Genomic DNA, 19875 nt, shown 5'->3' on the forward strand with positions numbered 1-19875 from the left:
CAGCTCAGGAGGCCCTGCCACCTCCCCATCCATGTCCTCTTACCTTCCGCTTGACAAACTTGTCCCAGTAGTTGCTGGGGAAAGACCTGTCGGGAGAGACACAGCAAGATGTCAGGACAGGAGGGAATAGGAGCCACCAGTCAGGCCAGGGTGGTTTGAAATTCCAATGCTTTCCTTACATGGGACCTCACACTCTCACTCGGGGTCCGGCTTTAAAGACCCCAGGCCTGTCGAAGTTTGCCCCAGGTCAACCATCACCCCCACTGCCATCTTTGACGGAGCCGAGGTGAGGCAGGTGGCTTGTATTCAGAGCCCGCATGTGCAAAGACACAGACCTGCACTCAGGTGGGGAGGCTCCTGCGTGTGAAGGGTGGGGAGGACCCTGAGTCAGCAGCCTGGCCGTGCTCCAGCTCCAGGGGAATGGTGTGCCTTCTCACACTGTCTTAATTTGATGACTCTGGCCTTTTACTTACCATTTTCCAGTTGATGAGTTGATGCCCTAGCACCCTGCAAAGGTGGCCAATGAGTGTTCTTTTTGGGGGGTTGCGGAGAGTGGAAATTTATCATGACTCCATGGATTTCGACCTATTTGATATATTTCAATTCATGGCACTTCCTGTTCTTATTGATGCTCACACTGTCCCTGACTTGCCCAGTGGGCATCCCTCTAGCTGGCGCCTGGGTCCTGTCAGCACGGCACCATTTTTCATCAAGCATATCCTTGCTTTCTGACACAACAGGATAATCCAGGCTCATCTTGCACTTTCCCACCCCAGCCCTGAAATCTGCCACTCTTCCAAGGAGTCTAGTTCCTTTTCATGGGAAATGGTATTTAGAAGTCCAATACCTTGGACAGACACTATTTTAAACAGATGTCTCTCTTTTTGTTAAGCACGTGTACTTGAATGTGAGTTAACTGTGCCTTTGATGGTGACAATGAGAGCGTCGGGTGTGCTTGGTGTAACTTCTCTCCCTCCTCACAACACCTCTAAGGCAGGACCCCATAATAAAATAACTTCCCACTTTTATCTTGGACTTACTGTGCCCCAGAAACGACATTCATGGTTACAAGATCCTTGTGAGGTTGGTGCTATTATTTAGCCCCACTTACAGTGAGGCAACTGAGGCACAGAGGCTGTGACTTGACCAAGAATTCCCAGCTAGGGTTCAAACCTGACCTGGTGTTCTTATTCTAGAAATGTCTCCCCTCTACGATGCTGACCCCTTGTATGGACAAGTGAAACAGGACTTGATCTGGGTGGAAAAGGGAAGTGGGCTGGGAGTGCACTTCGGGGGTCCCCACTCCCACCATATTGCCCTCACACACCCTCATTCCTTGTCTGGGCTCAGTTTAAACGCCAAATGACCACATTTCTCACTCATGGCACCTGGGTGAGAATCCCACAGGGAGACAGGGTTTAAAATACAGGTTCCTGGTCTCCAACTTGAACCAGAATCTCCGAGGCCAGGGCCCAGGAATCTCCATGTGTCACCAGCACCCCCAGGGGTAACTTAATGCACAGGAAATGTGTCTATGTTACAGAGAAGAAGACCAAGGCTTGGGGAGAATGAGTCAGGGCTGGCAGTGACCAGAACCCCGGTCTTTTGAGGCCCAGACCAACTGGAGTGAAAACACAGCTCTGCTTCCCCCACCCACGCTGAGGTGGGGGTTGGGCCCTTACGGCGTGTTGAGCACCAGACGGTCCCACTGCCCCTTTACGTCATCGTCCTCAGGCTGCTCGGTGATGTAGAGGCCGTCAAACTCCAGCTTCCGGGCCAGCTCCTTCTCCCGCTTGAAGATCACCAGGGGCACCTAGATTTTGCAGAGAGGCAAAGGGGTGGGCGTCAGGCACCTCAAGAGAGCACAGCTTCAGCAGGAGCTGGGAGATCACGCTGGAGCCTTGGTGAGCCCCTACATCACAGGAGCCTTCCCAGAGTCATTAGGATACTGATAGAGAAGCATGGGCAGAGGAGTCAGAGCTGAGATGGGAGAAAAATGGGAGAGCCCAGAAGTGGTGCCTGATGCAGCCTGGCGCTTCCCAAGTGAGGGAGGTCTGAATTCAGAGCTCAAGGATGAACAAAACAGAGGCAGGTGAAAGGAGGTGGAAGTGGAGAAAAGCATTCCAGGCAGAGGGAACAGCATATGCAAAAGTTCTAAGCCAAAAGAACTCTCTTCATCCAATACCTGAAGTATTAAGATTTCCTAAAAGTCAGATCTTACGGAATTCAAATTGCAACTCTCATAACACTCCTAATGGGGCACCACAAACCTCAGACATAGTTAATGTCAGAATCCACATCCCCACCTTAGTACCCCCGTTATGTCTGAGACCCCATAGACTCCCACAGATCTTAATTCACCAACTAACCAACATGCAGGAAATACTATTCCCAATGACAAGTTTTGCCTCTTGATCCAGAAATAACATAGTCACAGGCTCCGGCTCCTCAGCCATGACCCGCATCACCTCCCAGTTTGAATGTTATCTTCAATCCTGTACCGAAACCCCTAGCCTTTACTCCAACTCCAGGCCCCCTCTGTCCCAACCTCTGTATGAGATCCCGCTGCACCAGCCCCAGGTCCTCTCAGCCAGTGCCCCAGCACCCCCACCCCCAACACACAAGCTCCTTCCCAGAACCATGGTCATGGCCCACCTTGAGGCAGTTGTAGCCAATGATGCAGAGAAAGGCCACCAGTGTATGCAGCAGGCTTAAGCAACGCAAGGCAGGCTCCATGTAGCCCGTGCTCTCCTCCAGGAAGTAGTACACCATGTTCTCATCCTCGTCGCCCTCTGCTTCCTCACCGACCCCTGAGCCCCAGCCAGAGCCACCGCCAGACCCGGCTCCTGCCAGGTCCCCAGCTGCTGAGCCTTCCATGTCATCCTCCCCTGGTGGAGAGTCTGAGACCTGAAGGGGGGCAGAGGTCAGTCAGGGCAGGGACCCTGGTGTCCTGGTACCTGGTCTGCCATATCCAGAACCCACTAACAAAACTAACAGCCTCCATTTCTGAAGTTGGACATGGCCCCTGTCAGATACAGTTTCGGCAGGACTGTCAATCAAGATCAAGGGGTGGGCCCAAGATGCTAGCTAGCATATCATATTCTGTCCTGGGAATTTGACTATTGAACTGAATGACAGGAGGACTGAAAACAGAATTGATCATCCCGATAGTTGAGCCCCTTAGAGACTGACCACTAATATTAACACTAATACTAAAATTAGTAGCAGCTGACATTTATACAGCACTTTTTGTATGCCAGGTACTATTCTAAATGCTTTACACATATAAATCCTCACAGCTGTTATTATCCCATTTTACAGATGAGAAAATTGAGGCACCGTGAGTTTAAGCACCTTCCCTCACATCACACAGCCAGTGTGTGGTAGAGCCAGGATTCAATCTCACAGAAGCCATGCTCTGATCACTCTGCTAGACCACCTCTCTGTCCTGTTATCTAGACCCCAAAGGTCCCTTTGTCCTTCAGGAGGCCTAATTCTTAGCCCTTTCCTTCCATTCCATGAGTTGCCCATTTCCTTCTCCATACAAGTTTCTCTTTAGCTTACATGAAAGCCAAAAGGCTTAACTGAATCAGTGGGTGTTGCAAGGGAAAGGCCTGCACCCAGGGGCACAGGGCTGGCAAGTGGCAGAGCTGAGCAGGGAACCCAGAACCAGCTCCCTGTTTTAACTCCCGCAGGCACTCAGGCATCTGTCCAGATGGACCAGACACCCCCACGCACCCCCACGAGGGTCCCAAGATCCAAGTGTCCAGCCTGAACCCTGCTGGGAACCCTGAGCCCAACACCTCCTCCCTGGTAAACTGCAGAGGCCCTGGGAACCTGTTAGGGGATAAGCCTCCCATTCACAGCAGATCCTCCTGGACTCTCATGACCATCACCTTATAAAACAGCAAGATGAAGTTGATGGCAAATGCCAAGAAGAGGGCAAGGAATCGCAGGGTGTAAAAGTTCCGGGAGAGGTAGTTCTAAGATGAGGAGAGAAAGACAGAGAGAGCTCACAGTCCACCCTCTTCCCCGGAGAATCCATTCCATCATTCACCCACAATACAAGCACCTGGGTCCTCAATATCTGGTCCCACAACCTCCTATTGAGTGCTTACTGTATACCAAGTCCTGGGGTACGAGCTTTATTTGCATGAACTTGTTTAATTCTCACAACCCATGAAGTGGGTACTGCTGAAACACCCACTTCACAGATAAGGAAACTAAGGCTCAGGGAAGTGAGATGTCTTGCTCAAGGGCACATAACCAAGAAGTGGCAGACCTGGGATTTGAAGCCAGGCAGTCAAGTTCCAGAGTCCATGCTCCCAACCACTCTGCTGCTCCCCTGTCTGTTTTACCTCTTTTTCACTCTACTTTCTCTTCATCCTTCATTCTTGCCCCGAACCCTCACTGAACTACCTTACGTCCAAAATGTTTCCCTCAGCCCCTTGTGTCAGGCTGGGCCTGGAAAGCAGACAGGACAGGCAGAGCCCTGCACCCTGCCCTCCCTTCTTCCTGACCTGGCTGAGTTGTTCCCCCAACAGGAGTAGCTGGGGCTGGCGTGGTGGCTCCAACCTAAAGGCCGACAGCCAAGAAACAGGCCATGGTTGGAGGAACAGAGTTCTGGCCTCAATGGGACTTAGCTCTGGATAGAGGATGGGGGTGGGAAGCCTGGGCAGGTGGTCCCAGATGAGCAAAGGTGTGGAGGTTCAAATAAGGATCATTAGCTAGGAGAGGCTGAGAAGCCATATGGGGACTACTTGAAAATGCTGCCCTGTGCCTAGGTCCTGGCTCTGTCTGGGGACAATCTCTGCTCTCTCCCCAGCCTGGTACAGGTGAGTTCAAGAACAGGATGGGGAGAAGAGGTGGTGTGAAGACAGTTTCAGTGTGCCCTTGCTGGGTCCTCACCAGGAACTTCACCCGTTGCACTTCCAGCTCTCCCCAGAATTCCAGGCCAGCGCCTCCGGCTTCCTCCTTCTTTGGAGGGGGTGGAGGAGGTGCTGTCTTCTGGGGGGGCTCTGGTGGGGCCTCGGGGACTTCTTCCTTCTCCCCATTCTCGGCACTGCAGGGCAGGACAGAGAGTGAGGAGGTATCTGGGCAATTTGTTCGTTCGTTCATTCATTCATTCAAAGCCATACACTGGTGGCCCACCCCATGCCTCGCCCAGGTGTCAATGGTACTGGAGACATAGTGATGAGACAAACTCAGGCCCTGTCCTAATGGGGTTCCAGTGCAATGGGGTACAGACCCATCACCAGGCAGTCGCAGCCCAGTTTGGTCAGGGCTGCCATGAGGGAAGCTCAGGGGGTTATGGGAGCCCAGAAGAGACACCTCTTCAACTTAGGAGGGTGGTGTCAAGGTAGGCTTCCTGGAGAAAGAGACTTACGAGCTAAAACAGGGAAGATGAGGAAGACTGAGATGAAGTATGGGGAAGGTGTTCTGGGTGGAGGGGACGGCCTTACAAAGGCTTGGGGGTAAGAAAGGAGCATTCATTTCTCTCCTCCCTTTCACAGAGCCCCTCCTCTGGGCCTGGGCTGGGTGATGCTGAAGACACAGCCTCCTGGCTTGGGCCCTAACCTCAGGAGGCTCCCAGTCCAGGAGGGAAGCAGTGATAGGGGCTGGGCCCCTTGGGCCCCAAGACCACTCACTCGGCTTTCTCAGGCTCTGGCTCCGGCTCTGGTTCTGGAGGCAGCTCCTCTTCCTCTCCACCCACCTGGCGGCAGGGTGAGCATTAGGGCCGAGCCCCCATCCCAGCACCACTCAGTGCTGCCCTGCTCCTTTGTGTCTTTCCAGTCATTTCCCCTGGGCCGCCTGAGTTTTACTCTCCCCCCACCAGAAGGAAGAGAGATTATAACTCTCACTTCACAGAGGGGAAACTGAGGCTCGGAGAGGTGGTGCACCTTGCCCAAGCACTGTGCTGGATCAGGCCGACTCCAAGTGGAACTCTTCCCCCCTAGCTTCCCATACCCTTGACAACTGCACCTCATGGCACCACGGGCCTGACGATGCTATAGGGGTCTTGTCTTGGTCAGGTGGGCGACCTAATTCCCCACAACCATCTACCTCTGAGGGTCTTTCCCGCGTCTCCGACCCTATGTCAGATCTGTTTAGTTCTTGGTCCTTCCTGTTTCTCCTCTAAGTGGGTCTGAGGTTCTCTCACTCTCTGTGGCTCCAGGTATCTTTTCCTTTGTCTCTCCAAAAAACACCACCTTCCCCCCAACCCCAAGCCTCTTTCCAGGTTTGCATCTGAGTCCATTTCTCTGTCTGTGTCTCTGTGTCTCTGAGTGTCCCTCTCAGGCTTTCTCCCGTTTCTCCCTCTGTGCGTCCCTGTTTCTCAGTCTCTCTTCCCCCTCGTCCCTTCTACCCCCAATCTCTCCCAAACCCCGAAGCCCCCGACTGCACTCTCACCCCCAGCTTCCTCTTGATGATGGGGGAGCCCTCGGGCGTAGGCGGCTCCACCGACGTCGAATCACCCATGTCCCCAAGTCCTCCCGGGACCCCTTCGGACCGGAAGAGGCCCCCGTCGGACACGGCCACCGCCCGGTCAGCGCCTCCCGGGCCGGCCTCGTGCGCCGCTGCCTCCTCGTCGCCTGAGCCCTCGGCGGCGTCGCCCGCGCCCTCGCCCTCACCCTCGCCGTCCGCGTCGCCTCCGGGCCCGGCTGGCTGCTCGCCGCGCACCTCGTCTCCCGTCGGGTCGGGCATGCCAGCCAGCAGCTCGGTGACCGTCACCTTCTTGGCCCCCTCCACGAGGCCGCCGCCGAATAGCGAGCCCCAGAGCAGGCGCAGCGCGCCGGCCGCCGCCCCCGCGCCCGCCGCTCCCACGTGCGCCACGGCCGCCCAGAGCAGCGCGCCCGCAGCCGTCGCCGCCTCGCGCGCCGTCAGCCGCCGTAGCCGCCGCACGCGCCGCCGCAGGCCGCGGTAGCTGAGCCCGCGCAGGGCCCGCGCCAACGCCGCCGCCGCGCTCGCCGCCGCGCCCGCCGCCGCCGGCCCCTCCGCGCCCTCGGGCCCCTCCGGACCCTCCTCCGCGCCTTCGGCGCCCGCCTCGGCCACGCCGTCGTCTTCGTCCTCCTCGGGCTCGCCCTCGGGCTCCGAGATCTGCGCGGCGATCTGCATCTCGAAGATGGTGTCCTCACAGAAGCTCACGAAGAGTTCCATCTTCTCGGACTCCCCGCCCTCGTTCACCACGTCGAAGATGAACTGGCGCTTGGACTCCTTCACCTGAGGAGCCGGCGAGGGGCGAGGTGGGGGGACAAGGGGTCACTGGAGCAGCCTCCGCTCGAACGCATTGTTATTAATAGCAGTATTAAATACATGCTTATTAATTGTACTTTAATAATTTAAAGCAAAATTCGTCATTTTCGTTATTAATAGCAAACATATATAGCGCTCGCAGTAGGTACTCTCGTGAGAACTTCAACAAGGCCGGGCCTTGTACCAGGCATCTTACATATATTATCTCATTGAATCCTCCCCAAAAAAAACCGTAGGGGCTCCTAACCCCATTTTACAGATGAGGAAATGGAGGCCCAGAAAGCTACTAGCCCCAGGTGACACAGCTGAGAGGTGGCACATGTGGGGTTCGGGGTTCGAATTCCCAACAAGCTGGCTCTGGAATAGGATTTTAGCTTCTTTTACAGACAGAGCATAGTGCCTGAGCAAAACAGTTACACAGCCACCCTGCCTGGGTTCAAATCCTGATTCTGCTACTGAGTAACTGGGTGATTTAGACGTGACTCTCTGGGCTTCAGTTTCCCCCTTTGTAAATTGGGAACCTATGTTTAGGGTTGGTGTGAGGGTTAAATGCGTTAATAGATGCTGACGGGTTGGAACAGCGCCTGGCACGTAATAAATGCTACCTAGTGTCTATTAGACTGCTGCAGGAGTACTCCATGTCTACACCAACATGTAGACTCCTGACCAGCAGAGGAAGGTGGGAATGGGAAAGGGTGAGCGAGAGTCAGTGAGTGTTTGAAGGAACAACACTAAGGGAATGAGTGTCACATGGGCACGTGACAGGCAAAGGGGCGGGCAGAGCTCCCACAGAATGGACAGGAGTGTGAAGGGCCAGCAGTGAATGCAACAGATACCCAGGTGCAAGGATGGTGCAACCACTTTTATGCCAGATTGGGGAGGTAAGTATGCAGTGGTGCCCCACGGGACACAGGTGAGTGTGCCAACTCTTGAGGGTTCCTGTGGAATATGTGTGGGGGCTGATGTGCAAAAGCTTTGTGAGAGAGCGCCAGGGACTCAGGGAAGAAGCCGGTGTGAGGAGGGTGTGGCAGCATGGGAGAACTAGGAAGTATGCCACGATGTGGGGCTCCGTGTGCACTGTGGACACGAGCACACGGGGCAGGCACACAAGGGCAGGGGGCCAAAATGGGGGGGCAGTGTTAGTGTGGGAGGGGTCTACCATTCACAGAATCAGTGCATGTGAGGCAGGCATGAGTGTACAAGGGGAACCGGGGAGTCAGTGCAAGAGGGCCCAGAACATAAGGACAAGGCTCGATGCGGGAGATGAGCCCAGGTGGACATGAACCAGGTGCCCACTGAGAAGGAGACACGAGGGGCCCAGTTGTTGAAGTGATGGGAGTACAAGCCTCATGGGCTACAAGTGTGAAGTGGGAAGAAGTGTGCAAGAGCATGTGGGAGGAGTGTGCAGGTACCTGGGAGCAGCTGAGGAACAAAAGGGAAGTGTGAGTTCAAGGGGTGTGCAAGGGGTCCACAGTCTTAGCATGCAAGGGATACGCAGGCTTGGCCTGCAATGTGTGTGAGCAGGAGGCCACCAGGGAAATGGGGGCTGAGTATATGCGAGGGGCATGTGGGAGTGGGAGAAAGTGGCCAACGGGAACCACACGCAAGCTAAGTGTGTGACGTGGGTGGGGGTGTACCAGGGCCATGTGAGTGTAAGGGGTATTCAAACATTTGTGGGATGGGCATAGGAGGGGCTGAGACAGGGCACATCAGGCCAAGGAGGCCTGGCCACCAAAGCCATGCAGGAGCTCTTGTGGGCAAGTTTAAGAGCGTGGTCCAAATGTGCATGGGTAATCACGTGTGCCAGGGTTACACTGAGGGCATGTGGGAGGTGAATGAGTGAGGGGTGGACAACCGTATGGCATGCCAGGGCTACATCCGAGTGAGTGTGCAAGAGATGTGCACCTACATGTAGGCCCAGAATAAGTGGATTGGGCATTGTGTGCTAGGACCTGGGGCACACGCGGTGACTGGTGAGGGCTGGGCCAACAATCCCCCCCACCCAGGTCCCCAAGGTGAATGTGCAGAGTGGGCATGGATAGGCCAGGGCCAAGAGAGGGCATACCAGGTGCTGCTGGGAAGGTGAGCAAGGAGTGTATAACCATGTGGGTTCCCGTATGCACGGGCTTGGTTGCATCAGGACCATATGGGCTCCCAGGGTGAGTATGCAAGTGGTAGGCATGGTGTGTGAGCAGGCACAAGGAGGGCACACTGATGCTGCTGCATGTACAAAGGTGAGCAGATGTGCAAAGCGTGCACAGCCCCATGTGAGGTCAAAGACTGAGAGGAGCATCCCGGAAGCCCCGGAAGGTGAGCATGCACGCTGACCTGTGGCATCTCCCACTGGGTGCGATTCGTCTCTGAGATCTCAAAGTAAATGCGCTCAATGCGGCGTGAGGCGCCCATGATCTCGATGCGGCCCAGGTAGGGCCGGAAGTACTCGAGGATGCTCTCGGCCAGCTCTAGGAAGTTGCGCAAGCGCGGGTCGTGTGGCACGTGCTCCGACAGATTGGTCAGCAGTACTGCCACGTTGAAGCCGATTTCGCGAGCTGGCTCCTGGAAGCGGTTGGCAAACTCTTCACAGTTGATCATCTCATTCTCATCTGCTTCAGAGCACGAAAGCAGAAACTGGATTTCTGGACCGGTGAACTGCTTCTGGCTGTCCATGGCCTAGGGGTGGGCAGGGGTGAGGGGATGGTCAGAGGGTTGGCCTAGGGAGCCTCAATGCTCCTCTTAAAACAACTATGGACTGTTCGTAAAGACAGAAAAGTCCAGAATCATATCACCAGCACCCAAAGCCTGACACTCAGCAGGTTGGCATGACCAAGGCTGCACCAGTCATTAAAATGCTTCATTTCCACAAAGCTGAGCTGCCACCCACTGTAAGATATATTCCATTTTCAGAGACGGTAAGATGTGAATTGATGAAATTCAGCACTTTGTTAGTAAATGATAAGAGATGATATCCCGTGCTCTCTATGTGCCATCATGGTATGTCCCTGAAGGCCCACTGTCCATCCTTCCTCCCTCTCCCCCCTTCACCTGCTTAATGGCACCCATGGTCTGGACCAGAGGCTCTCTTAGCCCTCTGGCTGTAGGTGGGGACCATCCAGTTGGGGTCAGGAAGCAGGAGGAGAATTGAGTGTGGCATTTCTCCCTGGCCCTGGCCTCCTCCTTGTACTGGCTGTGTCCCTCACTCCAAGGTGAGTCCTGCAGCCCTGTCCACATAGCTCCTTCTATCTCCAAGTTAGGTAACTACTTTTTCCTCCAAGCCAGCCCCCTCAAGGCTAGGGCCCTGACTGATACAGGCCACCACTTCTGCCGCTTTCTCAAGGCCCTCCCCCCAACCATTTCCAGTAACTAAATATTGACACTTGACACAGTGGAGGCCTCTGAATTTCACCTGGGAATAAAGAGTAACATGCCCATCACCCAGAGTTAACAAATGCTCACGATGACATATTTTTCAAATACTATATGTTTAAGGACTAAAACATTACAGGTATGATTGGAGCCCTCTGTGTATCCTTCTTTTGCTCCATTTCCCCCACCCTCCCAGAGGGTAACCACTATTCTGCACTTAGTGTATCCTTCCAAATGTGAGTCAATACGTCTACAACCTTTATCCCATCATTTTCTCACACACACAAAAATAGATCCAATATCTTGTGTATTTTTTTATTGAAAGAATTGCTATTATAATTATGTAATTTTAAACTTGCTTTTTTCACTCAACTGTGTTTTCAGGATCGATCCTTGTTGATATATAGATCAAATGAATTCATTTTCACTGCTGTGTAGTATTCCCGTTGTATAAATAGAACACTCCTCATTCTCCTGATGATGCACATGGAGGTTGTTTCCAGTTTCATTGAACATTCTGGTGCTGATCTCCTATGCACTTTTTGCAAGAGGCTCTCTAGGGCAGTTTTCAAATGTTTTGACTATACCCACAGTAAGAATACATTTTACCAAAACAAAAACAAAAACAACAACACAAAGTTTTCACAACACAATTCTGACTTTTGCTATGCAACACACTCTATAATGTTCTGTTTTATTTTTAAAGATGCTGGTCATGACTTAACTAAATTTCATGACCCACAGGTAGGTTGCAACATGCAGTTTGAGAAATGCTGCTCTGGGGTATGAACAAAAGCGAAATTTTCTGTCTCAAAAAAATGCTTTGTAGCCAAGAACTTTGCAAAATGCTTTCTAAATGAGTAACATGCTTTGCAAATCATGAAGGGCTCTAGAAACCGCAGAGCGTGGAGACATAATCACACAGGAACTCTTCACCTTCTTTCCTCCCTTCACCGAATTACTAGTGTGACACTGCCTCTCTTAAAAGCACCCTCCCCTCCCTCCCACAGAGGCCTGGGATTCCGTCCCCTCCATTCTCAGTTCTGGCCTCTGCTCTTATGATTTGCTGCTCTCTCTTTGTCATCGTCCATTTGTCCACCCCCTTCTTTTGAAATACTCTCTTCTCTGTTACCAGTTTCCTTTGCTGAAGTCTTCTTCTCTTCCAGACCTCTAAAGATTAGGGGACTCCAAACCTGAAATTTATATCCCTTTCTTTAAATATACACTCTCCATGGAGATATCATTGAAACGCAAGGCTCTGAATGCCATCCCACACCAATGATGGCTAAATCTACATCCCAGCCCTGACTGCTCTCCAGAATCCAGACACTTCCAGCTGAAGCCCTGCTGACATCTCTTTGTGAATCTCTACCCCAAACTGGAAATAGCCAAAACTAAACTCTTGATTTCAAAACCTCTCCTCTCACAGACTTACCCATCTCAGAAATAGCATCACCACCCACCCAGCAGCTTAAGCTAAAATCTTTGAGTCATCCTTTATTCCTCTCTTTTCTCACCAGCCACACCTTATCCATCAGCAAATCTGTCAGCCCTGCTTTCAACAGGTCAAGGACCCCTATATTTCTGCCCCCTCCATGACTCCCACCTGGTTTTACCCTCTATTGTCTCCCATTGGACCATCACAGCAACTTCCTTCCTGATCTCCCTGCTCTCCCTTTATCCACACACATAGCTAGAGGGACTCTGGAAACATCTGAGTCAGGCCACATCCCCAACCCCCCAACTCCAACTCAGAATCCTCCCTTGGCTCCATCTCATTCAGGTTAAAAGTCAAAGTCAAAGTCTTCCCTGAAGCCAACAAGTCCCTGCACATCTGTCCCCCTCACCTCTCAGACTTTATTTCTTCCTCTCTCCCCCACAACAGCCCTCTCCTGCCCCATGGCCTCCTTTGCATCCCTCTATTCCCACCTTGCAGCCTTTACACTTGCTGTCCCCTTCACATGGGATGCCACAACCTCCCTGCACCTTCACATGGTAACTTTCAGCTCCTAGCTTCAGTGTCCTCTTCTAGGAGGACCTTCCCCGACCACCCAGTTTACAGGGCTTACTCCACCCATGCTCTCTTGCATGCTGCCCTGCTAATTTTCTTCAGACCACACATTATAATCTGAAATTATTTTGTTTATTTTCATCTGCCCCTCCCCACTGGGCCATCAGCTCTGAGGGTGGGGTCTCTGTTTTGCTCACTGCTGCACACAGTAGGTGCCCAACACATATTTGTCAAATGAATTAAGCATCTTGAAAACTGAGAAGAGTTTACAACTGTTAAAATTTTTGAAAATTAAAAGGTCACATTTTTTTTTTTTAAATCCTGAACTTGTCTTTTAAACCACAGAGAAACAGAAAAGCATGCTGTACAAATACAAAGATTAATGAAGAGTCTGGCAAACCACATGAAGCTTGGTAAATGGTCAGGCATTTAGGAATGAGAAGATAGCCATTCTGCAATAGAATGAACTAATGCATCTGGGCATTGACACAAACGGCTACTGACATCACAGAACGAAAGACAGTGTGACAGGATGTGCCTCCTGATGGATGGAGGCAGCACCACAAAAGAAGGTGCTCACACACAAAAAAAACACAAAGAAAACACACCCCAGAAACAAAAACTCCACACCTGAATCTATTGAGCTTTTTGACCTAAGTCCAAGTTTACAGGAAACACAGGGGGCAGAGGAACATGTTGAGTGACACCACAAAGATGTATCAGCCAGATCCAAACTGTGGGAAACTCTACAACTAAGACAGCACTATGTAATGACAGCCACAAGCCACATGTGGCTACTGAGCAAATGAATCATGGCCGGGGCAAACTGAGATGTGTTCAAAGTGTAAACTATGCGTGCATACTGGATTTTGAAGACTTAGTATGAAAAAATGGACAGGGGCCGGCCCAGCCCGGTAGCTCAGGTGGTTGGAAGCACCGTGCTTGAGGTCGCCGGTTTGAATCCTATCTGGGCCAGTGAGCTGCGCCTTCTATAGCTAAGATTGTGAACAACAGCTCTCCCTGGAGCTGGGCGGCCTCGAGCAGCTAGAGGTTGGAGTGAGCAGCCAAGAGCTGCTGTGAGCAGCCGAGGGACTGCCTCAGCGGTGGGGAGCGCAAGGTTCATAATATCAGCGTGGGCCAGGGAGCTGTGTCCTATACAACTGCACTGAGAAACAACAGCTTGAACCGGAGTGGGGGGCGGAGGCAGAAAAAGGGGAAAAAATTTTTTTAATTAAATTAAAAAAAAATGAACGTAAAATACCTAATAATTTTTAAATTGATTACACGTTGAAATAACGTTGTAGATATACTAGGTTAAATAAAACGTGGTTAAAAATAATTTCATGTGTTTCTTTTTATTCTTTCTAAAGCACGGGTACTAGAAAATTTTAAATTATCCATGTTGCTCACATCATATTTCTATCGGGCAACGCTGCTCTACAGGACCAACAACCTGAGCCTCCAGCAGATAAACTATCAGGAAAAGGAAAACTGATGGAGAAGTAGGAGATAAAAGGAGGATTAAAAAAATATCAACAAATTGCAATGGGTGGGCCTTGTTTGGATCCTGGTTCAAAGAAGTTGCAAAAAATTGTATGTGATATTTATAAGATTTGGAAACTTTAACACAGACTATATACGGAATGATTTAAATAACTGCAGATATTTTTCATTTTGTTTTTGCTTAGGAGTGATAATGACCTTGCGGCTTGTTAAATAAAAGGAAAGCCTTTTAAGAACATATATCATACAATTCCTTTTATAGGAAGTGTCCAGAATAGGCAAATCTATAGAGACAGAAAGTAGATTAGTGGGTGCCAGGGGCTTGGGTGGGGGAAATGGGAAGTGACCGCTAAAGGGCACAGGGTTTCTTTTTTGGGGTGATTAAAATTAGATTGTAGCGATGGTTGCACAATTCTGTGAATATACGAAAAAAATCACTGAATTGTACATTTTAAATGGCTGAATTTTACGGTATGTGAATTCTATCTCGACAAAGATTTTTTAAAAAGTAAGTCTTTAGAGATACATACACAAATATTTTCAGATTAAAAATTCATAAAGAAAATCTCAAAATAGTGCTGCCCAAGAATAAATTAGTAGCCTGAAATGTGTTTGCAACCATCAGAAAGGGCTTTCCAAACGGAAGATGTTTCGGAATCTGCAAAGTCCTTATCAATGGAGATGCGCCTTGCAAACTGTCAAGAACTCTGTTAACCACAAAGGACTTGGGAAACTACAAAACAATGCTATATTTTTTAATGCAAATTTACACATGAACATAAATGCAGAAACAAATAACTGGAGAGATGTTCACCAAGTGGCTAACAGTGGCAGCCTGCGGAGTGGTGGGAGGAGAACAGGATTGGGGGTGGGGACCGTAGGTGACCTCCATCATAGCTGTAAGTTCTCAATTTCTTTACAAGGGGAATGTATTCATGTATTACCTATTTCATGAAAAAGTAATTCAATATTTTAAATGATTTTCTACATAAAAATCAAGTATCCTGCATGGCCAAAAAAATGCCACCATAAGCAAAATCAAAAGACAAATGATGGACTTGGAAAAGTAGGTGCAACTTCTATCACTAACAAAGTTATAATTAGTTAATATATAAAGAGCTCCTAGAAATCAAGAAGAAAAATACCAACATCCCAATAGAAAAATAAGCCAAGGGGATGGCCATTTCACTGAACAAGTAGTATTAAATAACATGAAAAGATGATTTAACTGCTTTCATAACAGAAGAAATGTGAATTAAAACTGCAATGCAATACTATTTTTCACCTATCAGATTGGCAAAAATCCAAATATTTGACAATGTGGTCTGGTGGTGAGGCTGTGGGGAAAGAGGTACTCTCACATGTTGCTAACAAGAGGGAAAAATGGCAGGCAAAATCTGTCCAAAAGACAAGTGCATTTACCCTTCAACCCAACAATCCCACTTTTGGAAGTTTATCTTTGATATAACTGCACATACAGAATGATGGATGTACATAAGGGTAACTGTTGTAGCCAGCATTGCTAGTAGCCCATAGGGAGCCTTCCTCAGCACACTTACTTCCATCTGCTAGAAAGCTGCAGTACACATTTACAATATCTGTGCTATAAACTGCTCCTTTGTACAGTGCACAACTTGCACAACTATCCACGGCAGCCCTGACTACAGCATGCATTGTAATAGCAAAAGACTGAGAACAAAGCACATGTCCATCAGCTAGGAATAATCAAATAAACTATATACATATATTACCTATCATATAGATACATAGTATATATATACTATACATATGGATAGTATATATACACATACAGTGTATATATAGTATAGTATATATATACTATATACGGTATATATAGTATATATACATATGGTATATATATAGTATAGTGTATATGTATACATATAGTATATATACATACATATAGTATATATGTATATAGTATATACGTATACTATATACAGTGGAATACTGAGCTCCTGTAAAAAACTAATGAGGACACTCCCCGTATCTCCAGAATATATTGTTAAGTGATATAGACTAGTGTATGTAGTTCATTACCTATTATGTAAGAAAGGAGGACAATGACAGTATCTGGGAAAAAATGATGGAAGGATACAAAAGAAATTAATGTTTACTCACAGCAGTGGGAGTGGGGAAAGAGTAGGTTAAGAAAGGGGTGGGGATGAGACTTCTCACTTCATACCTTGTTATATTTTACTTTTTAAATCATGTGAATGTATTATCTTTTCAAAAATAAAACCAATGCATTTTTAAAGTTGCAGATTGTTTGTAACTTTGTAAAATAGAGACAATGAGCTACAAAAATGTATACATGCCATTAAACCTTGTGATTTGTGAAGCTCTGAACAGTCGGGATAGATCTTTACCTATTTTTTAAAAATTCTTCTTGTTACTTAAAGCCTGTACCCTTTTAGCAACCTCTCCCTATTCCCTGTCCCTGCACGCCACCTCCAGCCTCTGGAAACCACTCACTTTTCTACTTTCTGTTCCTATAATTTGACTTTTTTTTAGATTCCACATGTAAGTGATACCACGAGGTATTTGTCTTTCTCTAACTGGCTGATTTCACTTAGCAGAATGCTCTCCAGGTTCATTTGTGTTGCTGCAAATGACAGGATTTCCTTTTTTCAAAGGCTGAATAATATTCCATTTTATACACATATACACACGTGCACATACACACACGTATGTACCACCTGTTCTTTATCCACTTATCTATTGACACTTAGGTTGTTTCCCAATCTTGACTATTGTGAGTAATGCTGCAATGAACATGGGAGTTTAGATATCTCTTTGAGATAATGGTTTCATTTCCTTTGGATAAATATCCAAAAGTGGAATTGCTGGGTCATATACTAGTTCTATTTTTAATTTATTTTCTTTTTTTTCTTTTAAATTTATTGGGGGTGACAACTGTTAGTGAAATTACATAGATTTCAGGTGTACAATTCTGTATTACATCATCTATAAATCCCATTGTGTGTTCACCACCCAGAGTCAGTTCTCCTTCCATCACCATATATTTGTATTCTTAATTTTTTTTTTTTTTTGTATTTTTAATTTCTTGAGGCACCTCCATACTGTTTTCCACAGTGGCTGTACCGATTTACAGTCAACCAACATGGACAAAGTTTTCCTTTTCTCCACATCCTCACCAACACTTATCTCTTGTCTTTTTCATACCAGCCATCCTAACAGGTGTGAGGTGACATCTCATTGTGGTTTTGATTTGCATTTCCCTGACAATGAGTGATGCTGAGCATCTTTTCATGTACCTGTTGCCCACCTGTATGTCTTTGGGAAAATGTCTAGTCAGGTATTTTGCCCATTTTTAAATTGGGTTATTGGTTTTATTGTTTTTGAGTTGTGTGAATATCTTGTATATTTTGGATATTCACCCATCATCAGATATGTAGTTTGCAAATGTTTTCTCCCATTCTATTGGTGGCTTTTTCATATTGTTGATTTTGTTCTTTGCTGAATAGAATCATTTTAAAATTATGAATGAGGTGCATGTTAGCTCCAGCATAGTGCTTTTCCGTTCTCTTGCGGCCCTCACTGAGACCCTCTCCCTAAATTTACTGGTCTTGAGAGTAGGCCTGGGACTCCCAGCCAGGGCCTGGCACCCAGGAGGGCTCACTGACTGTTTACTGGGCTAGATAAATGGATGAATCCAGAGGCAGTGTACTCTGGAGCCGGACTGCCTGAGTTCTAATCCCAGCTTTGTCACTTATTAGCTATGTGACCTTAAGCACATCACTTCATACCCTGTGCCTCAGTTTCCACTTCTGTAATATAGTAAAAAAATAGTCCTTACCACATAAGGTTGCTATACGGGTTGAATGAACTACAGTTGACCCTTGGAAAACACAGGGGTTAAGGGCACTGACCCCCTGCACAGTTGAAAATCTGACTATAACTTTCGACTCCCTGAAAACTTTAGTCATCCCTTGGTACCCACGGGGAATTGGTTCCAGGACCCCCACACATACCCAAATCCTCAAATGCTCAAGTCCCTGATATAAAATGGTGAAGAACGATGCACACACTTGGCCATCTGCAGATTGGAAATACTATTTTCAATCCACAGTTGGTTGAATCTGTAGATGCAAAACCCAGGGATATGAAGGGCTAACTGTATTTATTGAAAAAAAAAATCCATTTATAAGTGGGCCTGCGCAGTTCAATCCCGTGTTGTTCAAAGGTCAACTGTAATCCATTTACACATAGGACCTAGCACAGAGTGAGAACATGGTAAATATTATTCTTCTTTCTGAAGGTAGAGGGCTCAGGGACTGCTGTTTAAGAGGCTTCGGGGAAGTGGCAGGGAAGGTGGGGGTCCCAGGGAAGCAGGCATTGCTGGGGGCAGGTAGATGGTGGCAAATGCTGCCAAGATGACAAGTCAGAGGAAAGATTCAGGGGTGAAGAGGTCACTGATGATCTTGAAATAATTTCAGGAGAGTGACAGGGACAGAAGCTAGCAAGCCCTAAATCAGGGCAGGAGTGGGAGGTGAGAAAGGAGTGAGAGAGGGCACTCCTCTTGGGAGGAGTGGCTGAGAGGGAGGGAGAGAGCAGAGAGGTTCCAAGGACAACTGGGAGGCATGAGGCATTTTATTTTTAACCCCTGAGACCCTGAGCTTATTTAAATGCTGATGAACAGTAGCGATTGCGACCCCTAGAATAAAAGCAGAAGCCATGAACCTACGCTGATATTCGTTAGTTAATAAGTAAATAAATGGAAGAGAAGGGAAAAAAAACTCTTCCTTACAGTAAAATGGTACCTAATAAAGGAAAAGGGTATGGTGAAATTGGAAAACTACCATTTGTCAGCTACCATAGCACTAATGTTCCAGGCAAGAATCGTCAATGGATGCCAACCCCAGAGGGCGAGCAAGATATTTACATAGTCACAAAGGGTCTCCTGAGTTGAAAATAAAACGCCCCAAGCCTCCCAGTTATCTTTGGAGCCTCCCTGCATCTCTCCCCACCCCCCTCTCAGCCACTCCTCCCAAGAGCTGTCTGCCCTCTCTCAGTCCTTTCTCACAAAATATTAAAGGGAATGACAGTATCTTTACAATGAGACCCTGGTAAACACCACCTTAACCAAGTGAGCCAAGCTAACACCAACAGTAATGGGAAGAACCAACATCGCGTGCCTCCTGATACGATGCACTGAGGACACAACACATCTATGATAGATATCCCTGCCAAAGATGTATGCCCTGAATTGAATCATGATGAAAACTCAGACTAACCCACATTGAGGGGCATTCTAGAAAACAACTGGCCTCTGTTCTTTAAAAATGTCAAGCTCATGAAAGACAAAGACATCAAAAAAGGGTTCCGGATTGAAGGAAGCTAAAGAGACGGGATGTCTAAATACAATCCCTGATTTTGGATTGGATCCTTGACTGGGAAGAAATACATCTTCAGTGAATGAAAATTGAATAAGCTCTCTAGATAGCAGCATTATAGCAGTGTTAATTTCCCAGTTCGCATAACTATTCTGTGGTTATATAGAGAATCAATGTATTCTCAAGAGCTACACATTGAAGTATTTAGAGGTAAAAGGGAATCATGATGGAGCAAATATGGTAAAAAGTTAATATTTGGGCAATCTAGGTGAAGGATATTCAGAAATTCTGTTTACTATTCTTGCAACTTCTTATAAGCCACAAGGCCATTATCACTTTTAAGCAAAAACAAAATAAAAATATCTGCAG

The 19875-nt window shown here is 48.0% G+C and overlaps 1 protein-coding gene across 10 annotated transcripts in view; it reads right to left on the reverse strand.

The window, feature by feature from the left end:
- RYR1 (ryanodine receptor 1) overlaps positions 1-19875 on the reverse strand; it is a 109796-nt gene that overhangs the window by 5442 nt on the left and 84479 nt on the right. For all 10 annotated transcript variants that reach the window (XM_074314388.1, XM_074314387.1, XM_074314382.1 and 7 more), the window contains 8 exons: positions 9580-9921; positions 6409-7218; positions 5649-5713; positions 4909-5062; positions 3897-3983; positions 2656-2907; positions 1683-1813; positions 44-86 (listed from right to left, as the gene is read on the reverse strand). In XM_074314388.1, coding sequence (XP_074170489.1) covers positions 44-86; positions 1683-1813; positions 2656-2907; positions 3897-3983; positions 4909-5062; positions 5649-5713; positions 6409-7218; positions 9580-9921 — 1884 coding nt within the window. The remainder of the gene's footprint in view (positions 1-43; positions 87-1682; positions 1814-2655; positions 2908-3896; positions 3984-4908; positions 5063-5648; positions 5714-6408; positions 7219-9579; positions 9922-19875) is intronic.

This window comes from Rhinolophus sinicus, linkage group LG11 (genome assembly GCF_036562045.2).
Source record: "Rhinolophus sinicus isolate RSC01 linkage group LG11, ASM3656204v1, whole genome shotgun sequence".
NCBI lineage: Eukaryota > Metazoa > Chordata > Mammalia > Chiroptera > Rhinolophidae > Rhinolophus > Rhinolophus sinicus.